General features: G+C 43.1%; 1 protein-coding gene across 3 annotated transcripts; it reads right to left on the reverse strand.

The window, feature by feature from the left end:
• On the reverse strand, window positions 1–13,902 carry LOC129124476 (uncharacterized). 3 transcript variants are annotated; one of them, XR_013183711.1, is made up of 8 exons: window positions 13,692–13,902; window positions 10,963–11,996; window positions 5,467–5,617; window positions 4,204–4,297; window positions 3,106–3,224; window positions 2,415–2,557; window positions 1,668–1,816; window positions 1–346 (listed from the first exon to the last, which is right to left on the reverse strand). XR_013183711.1 is itself a non-coding variant. In XM_077184183.1 (8 exons), exons 2-8 carry the CDS (start codon window positions 10,986–10,988, stop codon window positions 321–323), a joined length of 729 nt encoding a protein of 242 aa, XP_077040298.1. In that variant the 5' UTR covers window positions 10,989–11,996; window positions 13,692–13,895; the 3' UTR covers window positions 1–320. The 3 variants fall into 3 exon arrangements, 2 of the variants coding, with proteins under 2 accessions (XP_077040298.1, XP_054495464.2); XM_077184183.1 differs by having other exon boundaries at window positions 1,696–1,865; window positions 13,692–13,895; XM_054639489.2 differs by having other exon boundaries at window positions 1,668–1,865; window positions 13,692–13,893.
• Between the last annotated feature and the right edge of the window lie 243 nt (window positions 13,903–14,145).

Raw genomic sequence — 14,145 nt, forward strand, 5'->3', positions numbered from 1 at the left:
TTTTAATAATAATTTTAATAAACTCATGATATCCAGTATAACATTATGTCTTATTTACATATCCATACCCATACTTACTTGGTATCCCAAATGCACTCAAAAATGTTTTATTTCTGTTTAAATCTCTCTTTGACCAGTAAAAAAAAAAAAAAATAGAACTTCCATAAGCAGCATTTACAGTCTCTTCTAAGCAAGGTGGTTGTAGCACTGTTGAGATCCTACAAAAATACTGTGCTAGAGTATGGTACACATTCTGTAAAAAAACCTGGCCTCAGGGGGTGAGCAGTCCTCTGGCAGTTTTGGGATGCCATCCAGTATTTTCAGGTTTGGCAAATTGGAGAACACACTTGGAGACAAAAGAAAAACCAGAAATTGAGATGAATAATGATCTTGGGAAATGCTGAGAACAAAAGAGGCACTGATAACAAAGAAACAGTGGATTCAAACATATCTAAAATGGATTTGGGTTGGAAATCTTGATTTGTCATTTGTTGCAGAATTTATCTGATAAAGAGCTAATTAAAACTCTCAGATTTCACTTCATGGCACCACCTTTATGTCCTCAGACCCAATAAAGCACTTCAAGAATCTGTCTTCCAACACTGACAATGAACACAGTACCAGAGTTATACCAAATTGCACCAATATTTATTTCCCCTAAGAACTGACAGATTGAGAGCAGAAACACAATTAGGGATTGTTAAAAGGTGGTTTTCTGCTTTTGTTCTCCTGGACTTGTAGATATGCAATTAATAAAAGGTGAAATCCATCATTTAAAATGTACTTTTCCCCTTCCATGTCTGTCTCCCTGCCTTTATCAGCAGCCCACTGCCAAAGGGATGCCCACAAGACTAAAGGGAAATATACTGGAAACTCAGAAAGGTTTTCATTAAACATTTATTTTAAACTTCACCTTTCTTTCTTCCCCCTCTCAGGAAGCAATGGGAGGAGATATGCCCCATTTCAGACACACACTGCAAGATTTATCTTCAAAATATCAACACCTGGCTGTGTTTGTAGTGGGGCAAAACATGCAAACATGCAGATTTTCTAAACATGAGGCTTAGAATAGATTATATTCTCCTGAATTTCTTGGATTGTAATGCCTTGGATTGGAATTTCCATTGCCAGTGTCTGAGGCTGCTCTGTTAAATCTCCAGCCCATCCCAAAGGCTGCTCAAGGGACAGGGGGAATCCAGAAAAAACAAATGAAGGGAACTCAATTTTCTGCTGCTTTTGCTCCCATCTTTCAAGACATCCCCCTGATTCCAGCTCTGACATGTAATGCAATTTAGGCAGAACCCACCAAGGATGCAAGGAGGCTGAAGAGAGTTTGAGTAATAGGTAGTTTCTATTAATCAAAGGGAATCCAATTTATCTGCCCTGCTCACTCTCTCTAAACTTGATCCATGGGCTTAGTTCAGTTCCAGAACTGCCAGTCACACCATTAAAAAGCATCCTAGGCAGTTTCTGAATATTTGGGGGCTTTTACCACATAATAGCTCACTAACCCACGTTCCTGGAGCATTTCAGAGCATTAAAACTACAGGAAAAGGAAAGGCTTTTTTAGAAAGTTTGCTGGGTTTGAGATCCCATTCCTTTGAAACTCTGACAAACATTTTTTTTGGGTTTATCACTTTTGTTAGCCACGAGAGGGTCAGACTTACAGCTGTCTGTATCTTTCCTGGAACTCACAGGGATTCCTCCTGAGGATGAGGGATTCCAGTGGGGTGTGCCTGAAGTCTGAAATCCCACTCAGGCTCGTGATGTTGTTTTCAGCAAGAGATAAGTGCTGAATCTGAGGGATCTTTGGCAGCTGTTTGAAGGATGTAAAGTGGTTTTTATTTACATTTAGCTCTCTGCATCTGTAAAGTACAAAGTGTATGGCATCACTATCACATCTGGGACAGAACCCCTACAACAGGGATGGATTTTATACACTGGTTTATATTTTATTCCCTTATTTCTTTATCTTGTGCAGCAGATGCATCATTATTTCTGTTCTCAGTACTACAACTCTCCATACACCTAAATACACAGCAGCAGAGTAGCAACAGATGGATGGTAAAATAAATTTACAGTTGTCATGGCCTCTCTGCTTGGGTTGTGCTCCCTCATCTCTTCACAGAGAGTCCTTCTGTGTGCAACAACTTCCCCTTTTGGCACAGATCTCCCTGAAGCTGGCTGGACTCATTAATTATTCCCCAGGAATAAAAGGGGATGTGATGTGATCTCCTCACTGGGTATTTTCAGCAATGAGCTGATGGATTCTCACCCCAGCAGCCCCCAAAAGCAGATTTGGCAGCTCTCAAGAGCCTGCTCCAGCTGTCACTTCAGGAAAATCTTGATTTCTGGGCTATTACATAAAAATAGAAACAGATTACATGAAAATAGAACCAGGACATTTTGTCTACCTTGGCAACCTTATGGCACTGAGGTCTGTCAGGGAATTGTCCACCAACCAAAGCTTTTCCACCCGAATTAATCTGCGGAGGATTCTCTTGAGGTTTTCCACCTGGTAAAGATCACCCAGGTCCTGGAAGGAAAGGTTCAGCTCCTGGGAAGGGCAAAAATAAGAGGAATCACTTTTTTTTTTTCATGCTTTGTAATAGCTATATAATTAAATATAGAATTAGTCAGAGGCAGTTAAAATGAGAACACATTTTATGCTGCTGCTCTTATAACAATTGGTGGTACCAAGTGCCAAATCCAGCTCAGAATCAGAGAGAGATGGACTCCTTGAAAGGAAGAAAGGAACCATCTCTCAAGCATGAATTTGAGTGTCCATCTCCTCCTCCCTCTGTGAGGGGGGTTACCAATGTGTGGGAGGGAGCAGGACTGAGTGGTTGTGGCTTTTTGGTTTGGCCTCTAAACTCAGCTGGCACCAAAGTTCTGTGCAGCAGCCAGGTTTAAATATTCATAGAGCCCTCACAGAATGGGCTGGGTTGGCAGGGAGTTCAAAATTCATCCAATTCCACCCCCTGCCACAGCCAGGGACACCTTCCTTATCACAGGTTTAAATCTATTAAATGCAGCGAGCAGCCAGCACGTGATTATTTGGCTTCTTTACAGCTACAGTCCAAAGTGTTAAGGAGAAAGTTTTACAGCACAGTTTTCCCAGTTCTCTTGCAGCCTCTTTTCCCATTTCTCTGTGTCAGTTACTTGTTTTCTTCTTTTCAGAGTATGTTCTTCTTTCCTGAAAAACAGCTCTTCTTCTGAGGGCCCTGGTCAGAGAAAAAGATTTACAGTTGAGGATTGATACAGAACTGGCACTTAGTTCACTTGCTGGAAGAATATATATATATATATTGCTGGGAAGATTCTGTAATGAAGAAATATATATAATATTATAGGTGTGTGACTTTCCAGGCTTCTGAGATTTAAATTAATGGGAAGATTTTTTTTACCATTCCCAGGCCCATAATTCAGCCAGCAATCTACTGTCTTTGTGCATGGTTGGTAAATGACAGATCTGCTACAGATCAGAATGAAAACCATTTCTGAAAGGTTGTTCATAAGGACCTGAGCTCGAAAATTCTCCTTATTCCTTGCCATACTGTGAGTTAGCCTTTGATTGTCCTGAAAAAGGAAAACGTTTCAGCTTCCAGAGCAGTGCCAAAACCCAACAGCCCCACTCCAAACCTCATTTGTATTGAGACACACACACACACTAAGACTTAATGAAAAGTTTAGAGCTGTGGGCATCTTGAAATTCCTGATTGAAGCAAGGACTGGCTGGAAATTTTCCACTGTTTACTCCCAAACATGCAAATACTGGATTTTAAAACCCATCTGTTCTTGAGAGTGTCTGTAGACTGCAATTGAGCCAATTTAGTCTTAAAATACAAGAAATGTGCCACTGTTTGCAGGACTGGGTTTCCCTCTTGCTTGGCTGTTTGGCACGTGGCTACTGCATTCTGAACAGTCAAATGTTAATCAGCTTCTGAGAGAAGTAATCAGCAGCACGTTAATACTAAAAAATTTCAGTTTGCAGTTCAGGCAGTTGTTTTTCATTTTGGGAATGACAAAGGATAATTTCCTAATGATTAAAAAATAAAGCGAGCGTGGGCACTATGAGCTGAAATCCTGGAGTTTGCCATTCTTTTGAAAAGGGGCAGGATTTCAGCTCATCCCTTTTAAGGGTGTATTCTTTGACTCACTGGAGTTGGGGCTGAGATGTCAAAGTGTCTTTTTGATCTTTACCTTCCCTCACTCGGGGGCAGAGGAGCTGATTCCCTCGCACGCCGTGTTCCTCTATGTCACACCAGCCAAGGTACTTGAAGGAGTCAGAGGGAAGCTCAAAAAAAAGGGAAAAATAAAGATATAAAAGAATCAGTAAAAGCTCTTGAGGTTTTGGCACTGCATTTTCTCTCATTTCTGGCCTTGTTACAGCAGAAATGCCCCAGTCAGAGCCACGTGCAGGAGCTGGTGAATGCTGTGGGAATTCACAGCTCAGTGGAGGTTGCCACAGCTTATCCTGGTTAACTCCTATAAATTGGCTCAAATTTTGGAGGGAGCCTCCACAGGGCTCATTATCCCCCTGCCCAGAGCTGCAGTTTGGTGCTCAAAGGCTGAGGCAAATCCCCTGCCACAGCTCACCCCAAAGAACAGAACCCTGTTTATATTCTGTAAGAGCTGAAATGAGGGATGCAGGACTCCAGGGCTCTCCAAAATGCAGTTTATTGTATCCAAAATGCAGTTTATTGTATACAAAATGCAGTTTATTCCATCCAAGGTGTTACAGCAGCCCAGGGTGGTGGGTGACAGAGCTGTGCCCACAGCTGTCAGCTCCAGCTGCAGGCAGCCCTGCAGACCCTTTGGTTTTGGTCACAATGCATTATAGACTTTGCTTTGCTGAGCATCTCCATACAGTAGAGCCAATCTATACCTTAACTATTATCTATAGCCTATCATAACTACTATAATTACCATATTCATGTTACTGTTCTCCAGTCACTAACAGTCAGTACATTACAGTTTCAGCTGGAAGTTGTTTTTCAGTTTTCTTGCAGTGGAAAATTCTGAGACCTTTTTTCTCCTTGCCACATTTGCTGCCTTGTTTGCCTGTGCTCTCTTTCTGCTTGGTAAAAACATCTTCTTGTTTGGGGTGGGTTTATCCTTTGCTCTAAGCCATAAAAACCCCTTCTAACTCACAGACCCTTTGCCTCCTTGGTTATCCAGTCAGACTGGCTCAGCAATTCTTTTCTTCTGTATCAAAACTTGCTTCCATCTCTATTCCTTCATCAGACTCTACATTCAAAAATCTTTCTGCTAAGCACACATATCTGTGAGACCTTCTTGTCAAACTTTCATCCTTCCCAACATCACCCCACCCCAGTTTTGGAGGATAAAAGGAGGTAAACAAAATCCTCTTCAAAGCTGAGGAGGAGATTTCTGCCTTAGCGCCTCTTCTTCAATGTCTCTTTTCTATAAACCTGCAATCAGACTGGGAAACCCAACACTTACTGAGAAAGGGAGCCTGGGGTCCCAGTTCTGCCCGAGGGTTCCTCTGTTTTGGGGTAAAACTGGCAGAATATTGTGAGCATCCCTCAGGATGGAGCAGCAGGAGGAGTAGGAGTTCAAGAACTTCTGGTTGCTTGTAGTCAGACCTGAGGAACTAGAGAGGAGATGTTGAGCCAGCCTAAGTTCTGTCCAGGGAAATGCAAATTTTGTTGGGTTTGTTTTATAATTACAGAAAATAATTACAGAAAATGCAGAATATCTGGGGGTAGGACTTGCCAGCAGGCAGCAGCCACATCCTGAGGCCAAACCATGGGCACCTCCTCACCTGACCTGCATTTCCTTACACACAGGAGCCTTTCACAGGTGTGTCCAAGCACCAGAAAGAGAAATTTCCTGGCAGTTTGTTAGAAAAACTGAGTTTTGGGAAAAAGGGAGAGTTGAACTTGTCCAACAGCATGATGTGGTTGTTCCCTTCCACCCAGGAGAGCCCTGCTTTTATGGATCTGGGCTGGATGAAAAGATACCTCAGTTGTTCATTTCATTCCACTGTACATGTAGTTTAATTCATTGTTTTACTAATATTAGTGTATTTATTTTAGTCTCTTCGATGTGTTCTAGGATCTGGAGATCCTAGAACATCAGAGATCTGGAAAAAACCTGAATTTACTCAATAGAGTCTTCAAATCATAGAATCATTATGGGAAAACCCTCCAAGGTTACCAAGTCCAACCTTCAGCCTGAAGCCATGTGTTCATGTGCTCTCTTAGTCCCTTGCCTAAGAACACTTAAAAGTCACATTTTATACACCCCAAATGGGGCAATTTCTCCAACTGTGCTTCAGAGGGATTGAAGGATGTGCAGGCTGGCAGCTGCAATTTAGGAATTTACCACAGAACAGTTGAACACAATGATTTAATTTGGTCAGGGTATGCATCCAGCAATGTAATTTGATGTTTATTCTACAAGCTTGGGGAGCTCTTGTCAGGGAGCCTCAGCATCATAAAACCACTGGAGTCAGGAGCAGAAATAAATAAATAAACAGAAAAAAATGAAATAAATAAACCAGAAATAAATAAAATAAATAAACCAAATAAAACGAAATAAAAATGCAGCTTTAAAATGGTTTGGGGAGGGAGGCAAGGAATGTCTCATAGTGGGAGTAACAGGCTGAGCAGAGCATTGGTTAAAATGCACAATGAGAGATTATTGGCAAACCCTGGTGAGGAGAGGTGTCCTGGTGAGCTCAGTGCAGGAGCAGCCCTGACAAACTGCTCTGCTCCCTTCTGCTTTTTGGGGGGGTTTAATGGGGTCACAGCAGCCCCAGTGAGCTGTAGGTGACTCCCAGTGTCCTAGGGTGACGTTATGGTGCTTGTATCCCCATTCACGTGTTCTGTTTATGCTGGATATCATGTTCTGTGCCTTCAAGGCTGGCTCTGAAGGGTGAAAGTTTTGTTTTGGTTTCTCATCAGCCGCTCCCCCACGGCTGGCGGGACACAGAGACGGGGCAGTGCATGGTGCTGCTTTTGCTTTTTGCTTGGCTTTTCACTTTGCTCTTGCTCTTGCTTCTGCTTTGCTTCTGCTCATTAGCTAGTTTAGCTAAACAGTCCAAATTTCTTCCTGGACTGTTTCTCTTTTCCTTTTTTTGGACCTGCTTGAACCTGCTCTGGTCTGGGGCCTGGGAACACCGAGAGTTTGCCCCTTGTGGCCTAGCGCGGCCTACTCTGGGCAGCAGCTGCCCCAGGCTGGAGGGACTGAGAACAGAGCCAACACCCCAAGGGAGACTCTCTGAATTTGTCATCTTTTTCAGAGTGGTGACATCCAGTATTGTTCATTTTGTGTGCTGTACCTGTTAAATAAACAGGTTCTTTCTACTTCTCTCCGAGGAATCCTTCCCAAACCGGTTGCGGGGAGGGACCGTGTGGGTTTGCTTTCTGGAGGGGCCCCTTTTGGAGATTCTCTACCAAATTTGCCCTAAACCAGGACACCCTGGAAGCTGCGTGGGCTCAGCATTTTGGAAAATAACAGATATTTACTCAGAGAGTTTTTGAGGTCACCTGGAGGCAAGCAGCCCCTTGGGGGGTGTGTGCTGGAGAGCAGCAGGAATTCACTCACAGCAGCCCTGTGAAAAGAGGATTTACCTTGGGTAAATGGTAAAAAAACCCTCAGAAAATAAAAAAGTGCTGGGAATTCTTGTTTCGTTCTATCTTGCTGTTTGTTCTGCTGTTGCCTCTTTTTATGTTAAATAAGATCAGACAAAAGAAATTTGTAGAAATTCTTTTGTGTTTAAGAGAAAGATCTGTTATTTTGCTCAGTTTGAAAGTGATCTTTTAGGATGTATTCAAATGACTATTTATAACTGCAAGACTTTTCAAAACCTACCTTCCTCTCAGCTAGATACTACCTCCTCTGCTGAGACAGGAATATGCACTCCCAGCCCCTGGAAATGTGGGATAAAACATTTCAGCTGAACCATTTAACATGATATCTATTCTGATCTCCTGGCAGGAAACCCACACACAAAACTCTGCATTGGTGATGGCAAGTGAAACATAAAGTTCCAGAAAAAAAATAAATATGTGATGGATACAACTTCCCCAGTCAGGTGGGTAGTGAGATTTCCACGGGAAGGAGTGACAGAAAGAAACATCTTTCATCTCAAAACTGCCTGGGTTTAATAAGCACCAGCTGGACCCCCACATTGTGTCACAGGAGATTTTTCTGGAGCACCAAGTGCCACACAGCTTTTCCCTCCCTTGCTTTGTTTACCTTCCTGTTTTGCTGCAGAATGGATGCAAAAGGAGTGGCAATGAAGGAGGCAGGATGCAATTCCAAGCAATTACAGATCTCACAATACATGAAAGGAACAAAATTTCCTGCCTTGATTGTGAGGCCCTTTGGCTGGATATGAATCTCCAATGACACCTCTGGGAGCAGCACACTAGATTATGTCAAGCATTAAGGGAAAAAAAATTAGATTCATGATGTCTGTCCAGGCTGAGTCATTTCCTCTCACTTCGCCTGCAGTGAGAAATTGGTGGTTATCATAAATCATGGGCCTAAATTCTTATGAGAGAAGAATTAATTTCACTAATGGAAACCCTCTGTGGCAATTGCATTCCTCCATTCTCCCTCTTTTTGGGGGCTGTGGGGGACTATTTATGATGTCTTTTAAGCAGAGGTACTTGACTATATTTTAAGAATTCTGTAATAGAGGTTTGGAAAGGAAACTTCAAAAGGTAATGGGAGGAAAAAAATCTTGTGTGTGACCAGCTCCTAATTTCTGAGGCTGGCCCTCAGTCCAGTTCCTATCATGGCTACAGCTTTGCTGCTGACACCAAATCATTACAAAATTATTTTTCATCTCAGTAATAAACAAAACCCCACAAAACTGTACTAAACAATTCTTTGCAGGCACCTTGGAGTCTGGAGTGCTCCCTGTGAGCTGACAAGAGGGAGCACAGGCTGGGGGGTAACTGGAAGCACTGGTGGCCACCCCCCTTGCATTTTACATTATTCTCCTCAGTGGAAGTCCCAGGGAGGAATTCAGTGCCTGAAACGTTTTGCAAACTGTCAGGAATGAGAACAGAACAGTTCCTGCCTTTTCCAGAGCACAACTGAGGAGATATCGGGCTGTACCCTGGAAAATCCTGCACTGCTGAGCTCCCTGATCAAAGCCCCAGCTCATCAGGATGTCAGTGCCAGCTGAGGGGCTGGGAATGCTGTGCTCTCAGACACCTTGGCCAGGTTTGCAGAGAGCCCAGGATGCTCCAGGTTTCCTGAGTGCAGTGCAAGCCCCCCTGAGTCCAGCTGCCTTTCAGTGCAGGACACATTAAAAGCCACAAAAAGACTTTGAAGAGCTAAAGCTGAGCTGCTTCTGAAACTGCACCAGTGAAAGATACTGAGTGAGAAACAGAGTGAAAAGTCCCTCCTGTGTATATTTTAGCTATTTGGCTGTTAAAAAAGGAGTGTCAGTCAAATCCTTTCTCCTGATGGAACAGCAGCCTCCACAAACAAACATCTGAGACTCTGCAGCTCAGGTTCGGCTCTGCTGCACAGAAAATGGGGAGCTCAGCTAAAGAGGAGTGAGGATAAAGGGGGTATGGGCAAACTCTTGCATTTGGGGTTTGAAAGGCTTTTTGTCCCAGCCTTTTGAGCAGTTTTGGGGTCTGGTCTAGCTTCTCACAGCCTTATCCCCAGCTGCTCTTCAGGAATCAGCATCCTCCAGCAGGCTTAGCTTTCACTGAGCCCCAGCTGCTTTCCCCTTAAATCTGAAATGCCCTGGATAAAAGGTTTGAGAACAAGTAGTAGGGTTATTTATAACTCTTCACATATCAAGAGTCAGGATTCCTGTGGTGCTTGCTGCATCCCACCAAATCACAGCCCACATCTGATGGAAAGGGCCCTGCTCCTGTGGTTGAGCTCAGTGAGTTCTGGTCAGGTTCTCATTTAGCAGCAAAGTGCTCTCAGATCATTCAATCCTGATGCTGTACAAGAGAAAAAGGTGCACCATTCTAAAGGAAGGCACCAAATCAAATGTGTTTCAAGATCTTCTTGAAGGAATAGAAAAAAAATTTCCAAACTAGAGAAACTAAGTGCAATAAATCCTCCCAAAGCAAAGGGTTTGTATCACTGGGTGAGAGCTGCTGATTTTGCAGGCTCTAAGAGAGGTTCTGGACCTGCCCAAACCACCTGCACACATAAGTGAACACTCCCAGGTTCCAAACACCCAATTATTTATGTTGTCCCAGTCAATGGCAAATGCCAAAGCCATAAATGAGCTGAAGGGATAAGTTACCAGCACAGCTTGTGAAAGTATTTAAGAAATGGCAAACTCAGAATTCAGGCTGTGCTTCATTTCAAATGCACACAATTTACTGCTCCAGAGCAGCTCTGCTTGTATGCAAACATTTATTATGAGAACTCTCTGAACTTAGGAGAGTAGAAGATATGGACACAGTGTTTGCATGCTCTATTACCTTTCAATTATTTTTATAGGAGTTTTAGGAGACATTATGCAACATTTTGAAGCAGTTCTTCTGAGCGTAATTTAGTGACAAACACACCTGTAAGTTATGGCTACAAAGCATCCTTGCTGATAGCTGCAGCATCAATTATCTTGCTTTATGCTTCATAAAATTGCCCCCCCCAAGACATAATTAACTTAATTAGGTCCCATCACCATAATGATACACTCTTAGCATATTAACTAACATTTTCCTCATGGATCCAGCTTGCACCAACGCAAAGCCCACATCTCAATCCACACATTTTCACAACAAACTCAACATTTTTGTTGGGACAGCTTTTTCCTTCCAGCAATCAGGCACTGACACCAAGAAAAACAGCTCTGTTTGAGCTCCTGTTTTCCCTGCACAGCAATCTCCTTCAGCAATACAGGCTGGTACATTTTAAAAAGACACTCAATCCTGTAACTCTATCTTTGTTGTCAAAGCATGTCAAGCAATGACTACAGGTTCGTGTCTCCTTGCACCCTCCTACCTTTCAGACATGTCTGGCTGCTGCATAAAATCCTCACATCTTGCACAGGGCTATTTGTACACAGGCAGGGCTTATCTTCCCATCTCTGGCCCTGCTCAGGGAGGGAGTTCCAGGTTCTCTGGAGAGGGGGAACCTGCCGGGATCCCAATGGATGGATTCGCTGTCTCCAAGGAAACGCCGTCACCGCGCAACGCTGCTGCCACTGTCACCTTAGGAGCTATTGTTACCAACCTCTTAAGCACATCAAACAAATTCCTGGGCTGATCCAGCTGGTATCAGTGAGCTGGCTTTCCAGAAGGTGCCTAAAGATAGGTTGGTGATACCTGTAGCAGGATACATGATCATCCAGCTGAATCTCGGGTCTGCTCGCGCCGGCCGCTTCACTTTCAATTCCTTTCACAGTTTTGCTCACTTGAAGTTCGTATTTTTGTTGCCTAAAAGATCTCCTGCTTCATTAGTGGCTTGTTAAATTCCTTATTAATGTATCTGTTGGATAAAAAGAGGCTCAGGTTTTATGTGATGTTCAGGAAGGTTCTTTATGGGCACCTCTTTGCTCTGTTGGGTGTTCTTGCCTCATTTGAACGTGCTCAGCCATTTTAGGAACATCTTCCAGGCTTCCTTCTTCAGGTTTGCAGCTGGGAATGAGAACAAGAGATTCTTCTCTTGGTGGGAACCAACAGGCTAGGTTTGTGTCTGTTTTTATATTATATTTTTCTTAAAACATTAAAGCTGTAGGTTCTGAGAATCGGCCCAGTGAATTATTCCCTTCGAAATGCGTTTGATTTTTGTTTGCTCACCCAGACGAAGTGCAGGTGCTGGCAGGGCTCCAGGGTGGGATTGCAGCAGCCCAGTGTGGTTGTGGGCACTGGTTATTCCCTGCTGAAGTTCCCAGAGGGCTTTTAAACTCCAACAGTGGTGGTGGGACCCAGGTTTTGGGGGAAGGTTACAATGGAGCTGTAAATTGTGCCCTGTTGATCTGCAACTCCCACACCACAGGCACAGCCCCTTCCTCACTTCAGCTCCTGGGCTCTGTCCTGAAAAAAGAGGGGGTAAATAGATTAAAATCAATGTGGGAAAAGTCCACAATCCTCTCTGCCCTGGGATATTCAGTTGGAAATGTCATATAGTCAAAACCTCTGCGGTTTAGACTTCTACCTTGCAGCTTCTTCACAGAAAAATTACTCCTTATCCTCCTTTTCCTTCACATTTCTCTTTTCTCTTTTAGGTCACTACAAAGGCTGATCATTGTAAGGTCTTTCTGCATGGAAGGGTCTATGCTTTCCCCAATGGCTGCTGAAGGCTCCAAAACTTTCTCTTAGAAATTCTGCTGGCAAATTTCACCGTGCCAGCAAAGCAGAGGGGAATAATGGTAATTAGAGAATTTCAGCTCCATGCACAGGCATTCTGTGGTTCCAAATGTTGAACTGACAGATCATTATGTGAAATTTAACAAAGTAGTCATTCCACCCAGGTTTCATTAAAACTTTATGTGCTAAGTACTGAGTTTATTACGGGGTGGGCGAGGACAGGGTTTTAAGAGATTCATCAGGTCACTTGAGCAAATCATTTCTCTGTCTGCTAAGAATAAAGAAATTAATATCTAAATCAAACAGGATTGTAATTTGGGGCCTTTCTACTTACCATTTTTTCTTTTGTCTATAAAATGAAAGGTATTGGTCCCCATCACAGCCTAATGGGCTTCAGATCTTTTATGGCAAATGCATTCCTCATAAAGCCCATGAAAAATTATCTCTGTGCTATTCCAGAAGAACGACATATTTTACATGGTGTCGGCCTTTCCATTATAAACACTATTTTTCAGATCTTTACAACCTGCCCATAAAAATGTGCTTCTGACAAGAAATTCAGCAGTGTGTCCCCAGCTCTGCAAGAAAGAAATCTTTTTTCCAACTTTATCTAATTTTGACCAGTAATTTTGTCTTTGAATTGGGTAAACACAGGGTGGGCATCGGTCTCAACCCTGTGTCTCTCACATCTTTTCTTTTTGTCCCACTGGATTTTTCCCTGCATGTCCATGAAATCTGTAGGATCTGGGCAGAATCCAGCTCATCCTGAGGTCTGATTAATGACAGAAACAATCCCAATTATTCTCACTGCTGTAGGCCACCAGAGGCCCCGTTGTTCTGGGCACCACAGAAAGGCAGGAAAACAGAGTTTGCTCCAGAGGGTTTGTGCTCTAATTGAACAGAGCAGACAGACAAAGAGTAGGAAGAAAGGAAATAATATTATCCCTCCTCCTTTTATACAGAAATAACTGAGATGCTCAGACCATGAAATCCTGGCACTGTGGGAGCAGAAATTCTGTTCCTGTGCCCAGGGTCAGCATTCACACAGGATTCCCAGCCACTGACTTTGTTAAGACCAGACTGGATGAGCAGTCTGGCTTTAAAGTCTGCAATTACTGGCTGAGTTTCTGAGCTGACATTTTCTAATCCTTGCTAAAGGATACTTGAAAGAAATTTCTCTATTATAACATTTTTTCTGATTCAGGGATAAATCAGTTTAGGTAAATCTAATTCAGGGATAAATCAAATTATTGACATAATTTTATGTTCTTTATGTAAAATCCTTTTTTTTTTTTTTTTTTTGGTGTTAATTTGATACAAATTGTTGTTATCAAACCATCAGGTCCATGCCACCAGTAAAATCAGACCTAAACTCATAACAACCCTTCGGCACCAGCAGAAAGCCAACTTTTATTATCTTACCTGCTTTGAACATATCCAGGAATCCAGGGCATTCGTGTTGGAGGAGTCAGTTAGAAAGAGAGAATTTCTTGGGGTGTTTCAGAGGTGTGATGTGCATGGCCCTGAAGAGGGAGAGGAGCTCACTTGTGGTGCTCAAGTGCTGCTCTGTGCCTCGGCAGGCAAGCAGCACACGCTCACTCAAACCAACAGGTTTGGGTTGTTTTGCTGAGTTACCCAGGCAACACCTTCCTTTCTGCCCATTCAGGATTCCAGGAAAATATCTGATCCCCACTTGGAGAGCATTCCCAGGGAAAAGCCAAGGACAACAGAATAAAGCCTTGGGCAGGAGGAGAGTGGAGTTAGTGAAACACTTCATCAGGGTCACCAGACAAAAAGGAATCGACAACTGGCTGCATAAATAATTGAAGGGAAAGCTGTATATGCCTGCTTTTCTGAGGTGTTACAAACCCATGGG

This window comes from Agelaius phoeniceus, chromosome 10, assembly GCF_051311805.1.
Source record: "Agelaius phoeniceus isolate bAgePho1 chromosome 10, bAgePho1.hap1, whole genome shotgun sequence".
Classification (NCBI taxonomy): Eukaryota; Metazoa; Chordata; class Aves; order Passeriformes; family Icteridae; genus Agelaius; species Agelaius phoeniceus.

Bases quoted from the DNA above. Each gene is read 5' to 3' on its own strand.
- LOC129124476 (XM_054639489.2), bottom strand. From the start codon at position 10,988: ATGCAGCAGCCAGACATGTCTGAAAG. The intron at 3,225-4,203 runs GTAAAGATCAAA...TTCTCTGACCAG, and splicing joins CTGCCCCCGAGTGAGGGAAG to GGCCCTCAGAAGAAGAGCTG. The intron at 1,866-2,414 runs GTAGACAAAATG...TGTACTTTACAG, and splicing joins AGTGCCATAAGGTTGCCAAG to ATGCAGAGAGCTAAATGTAA.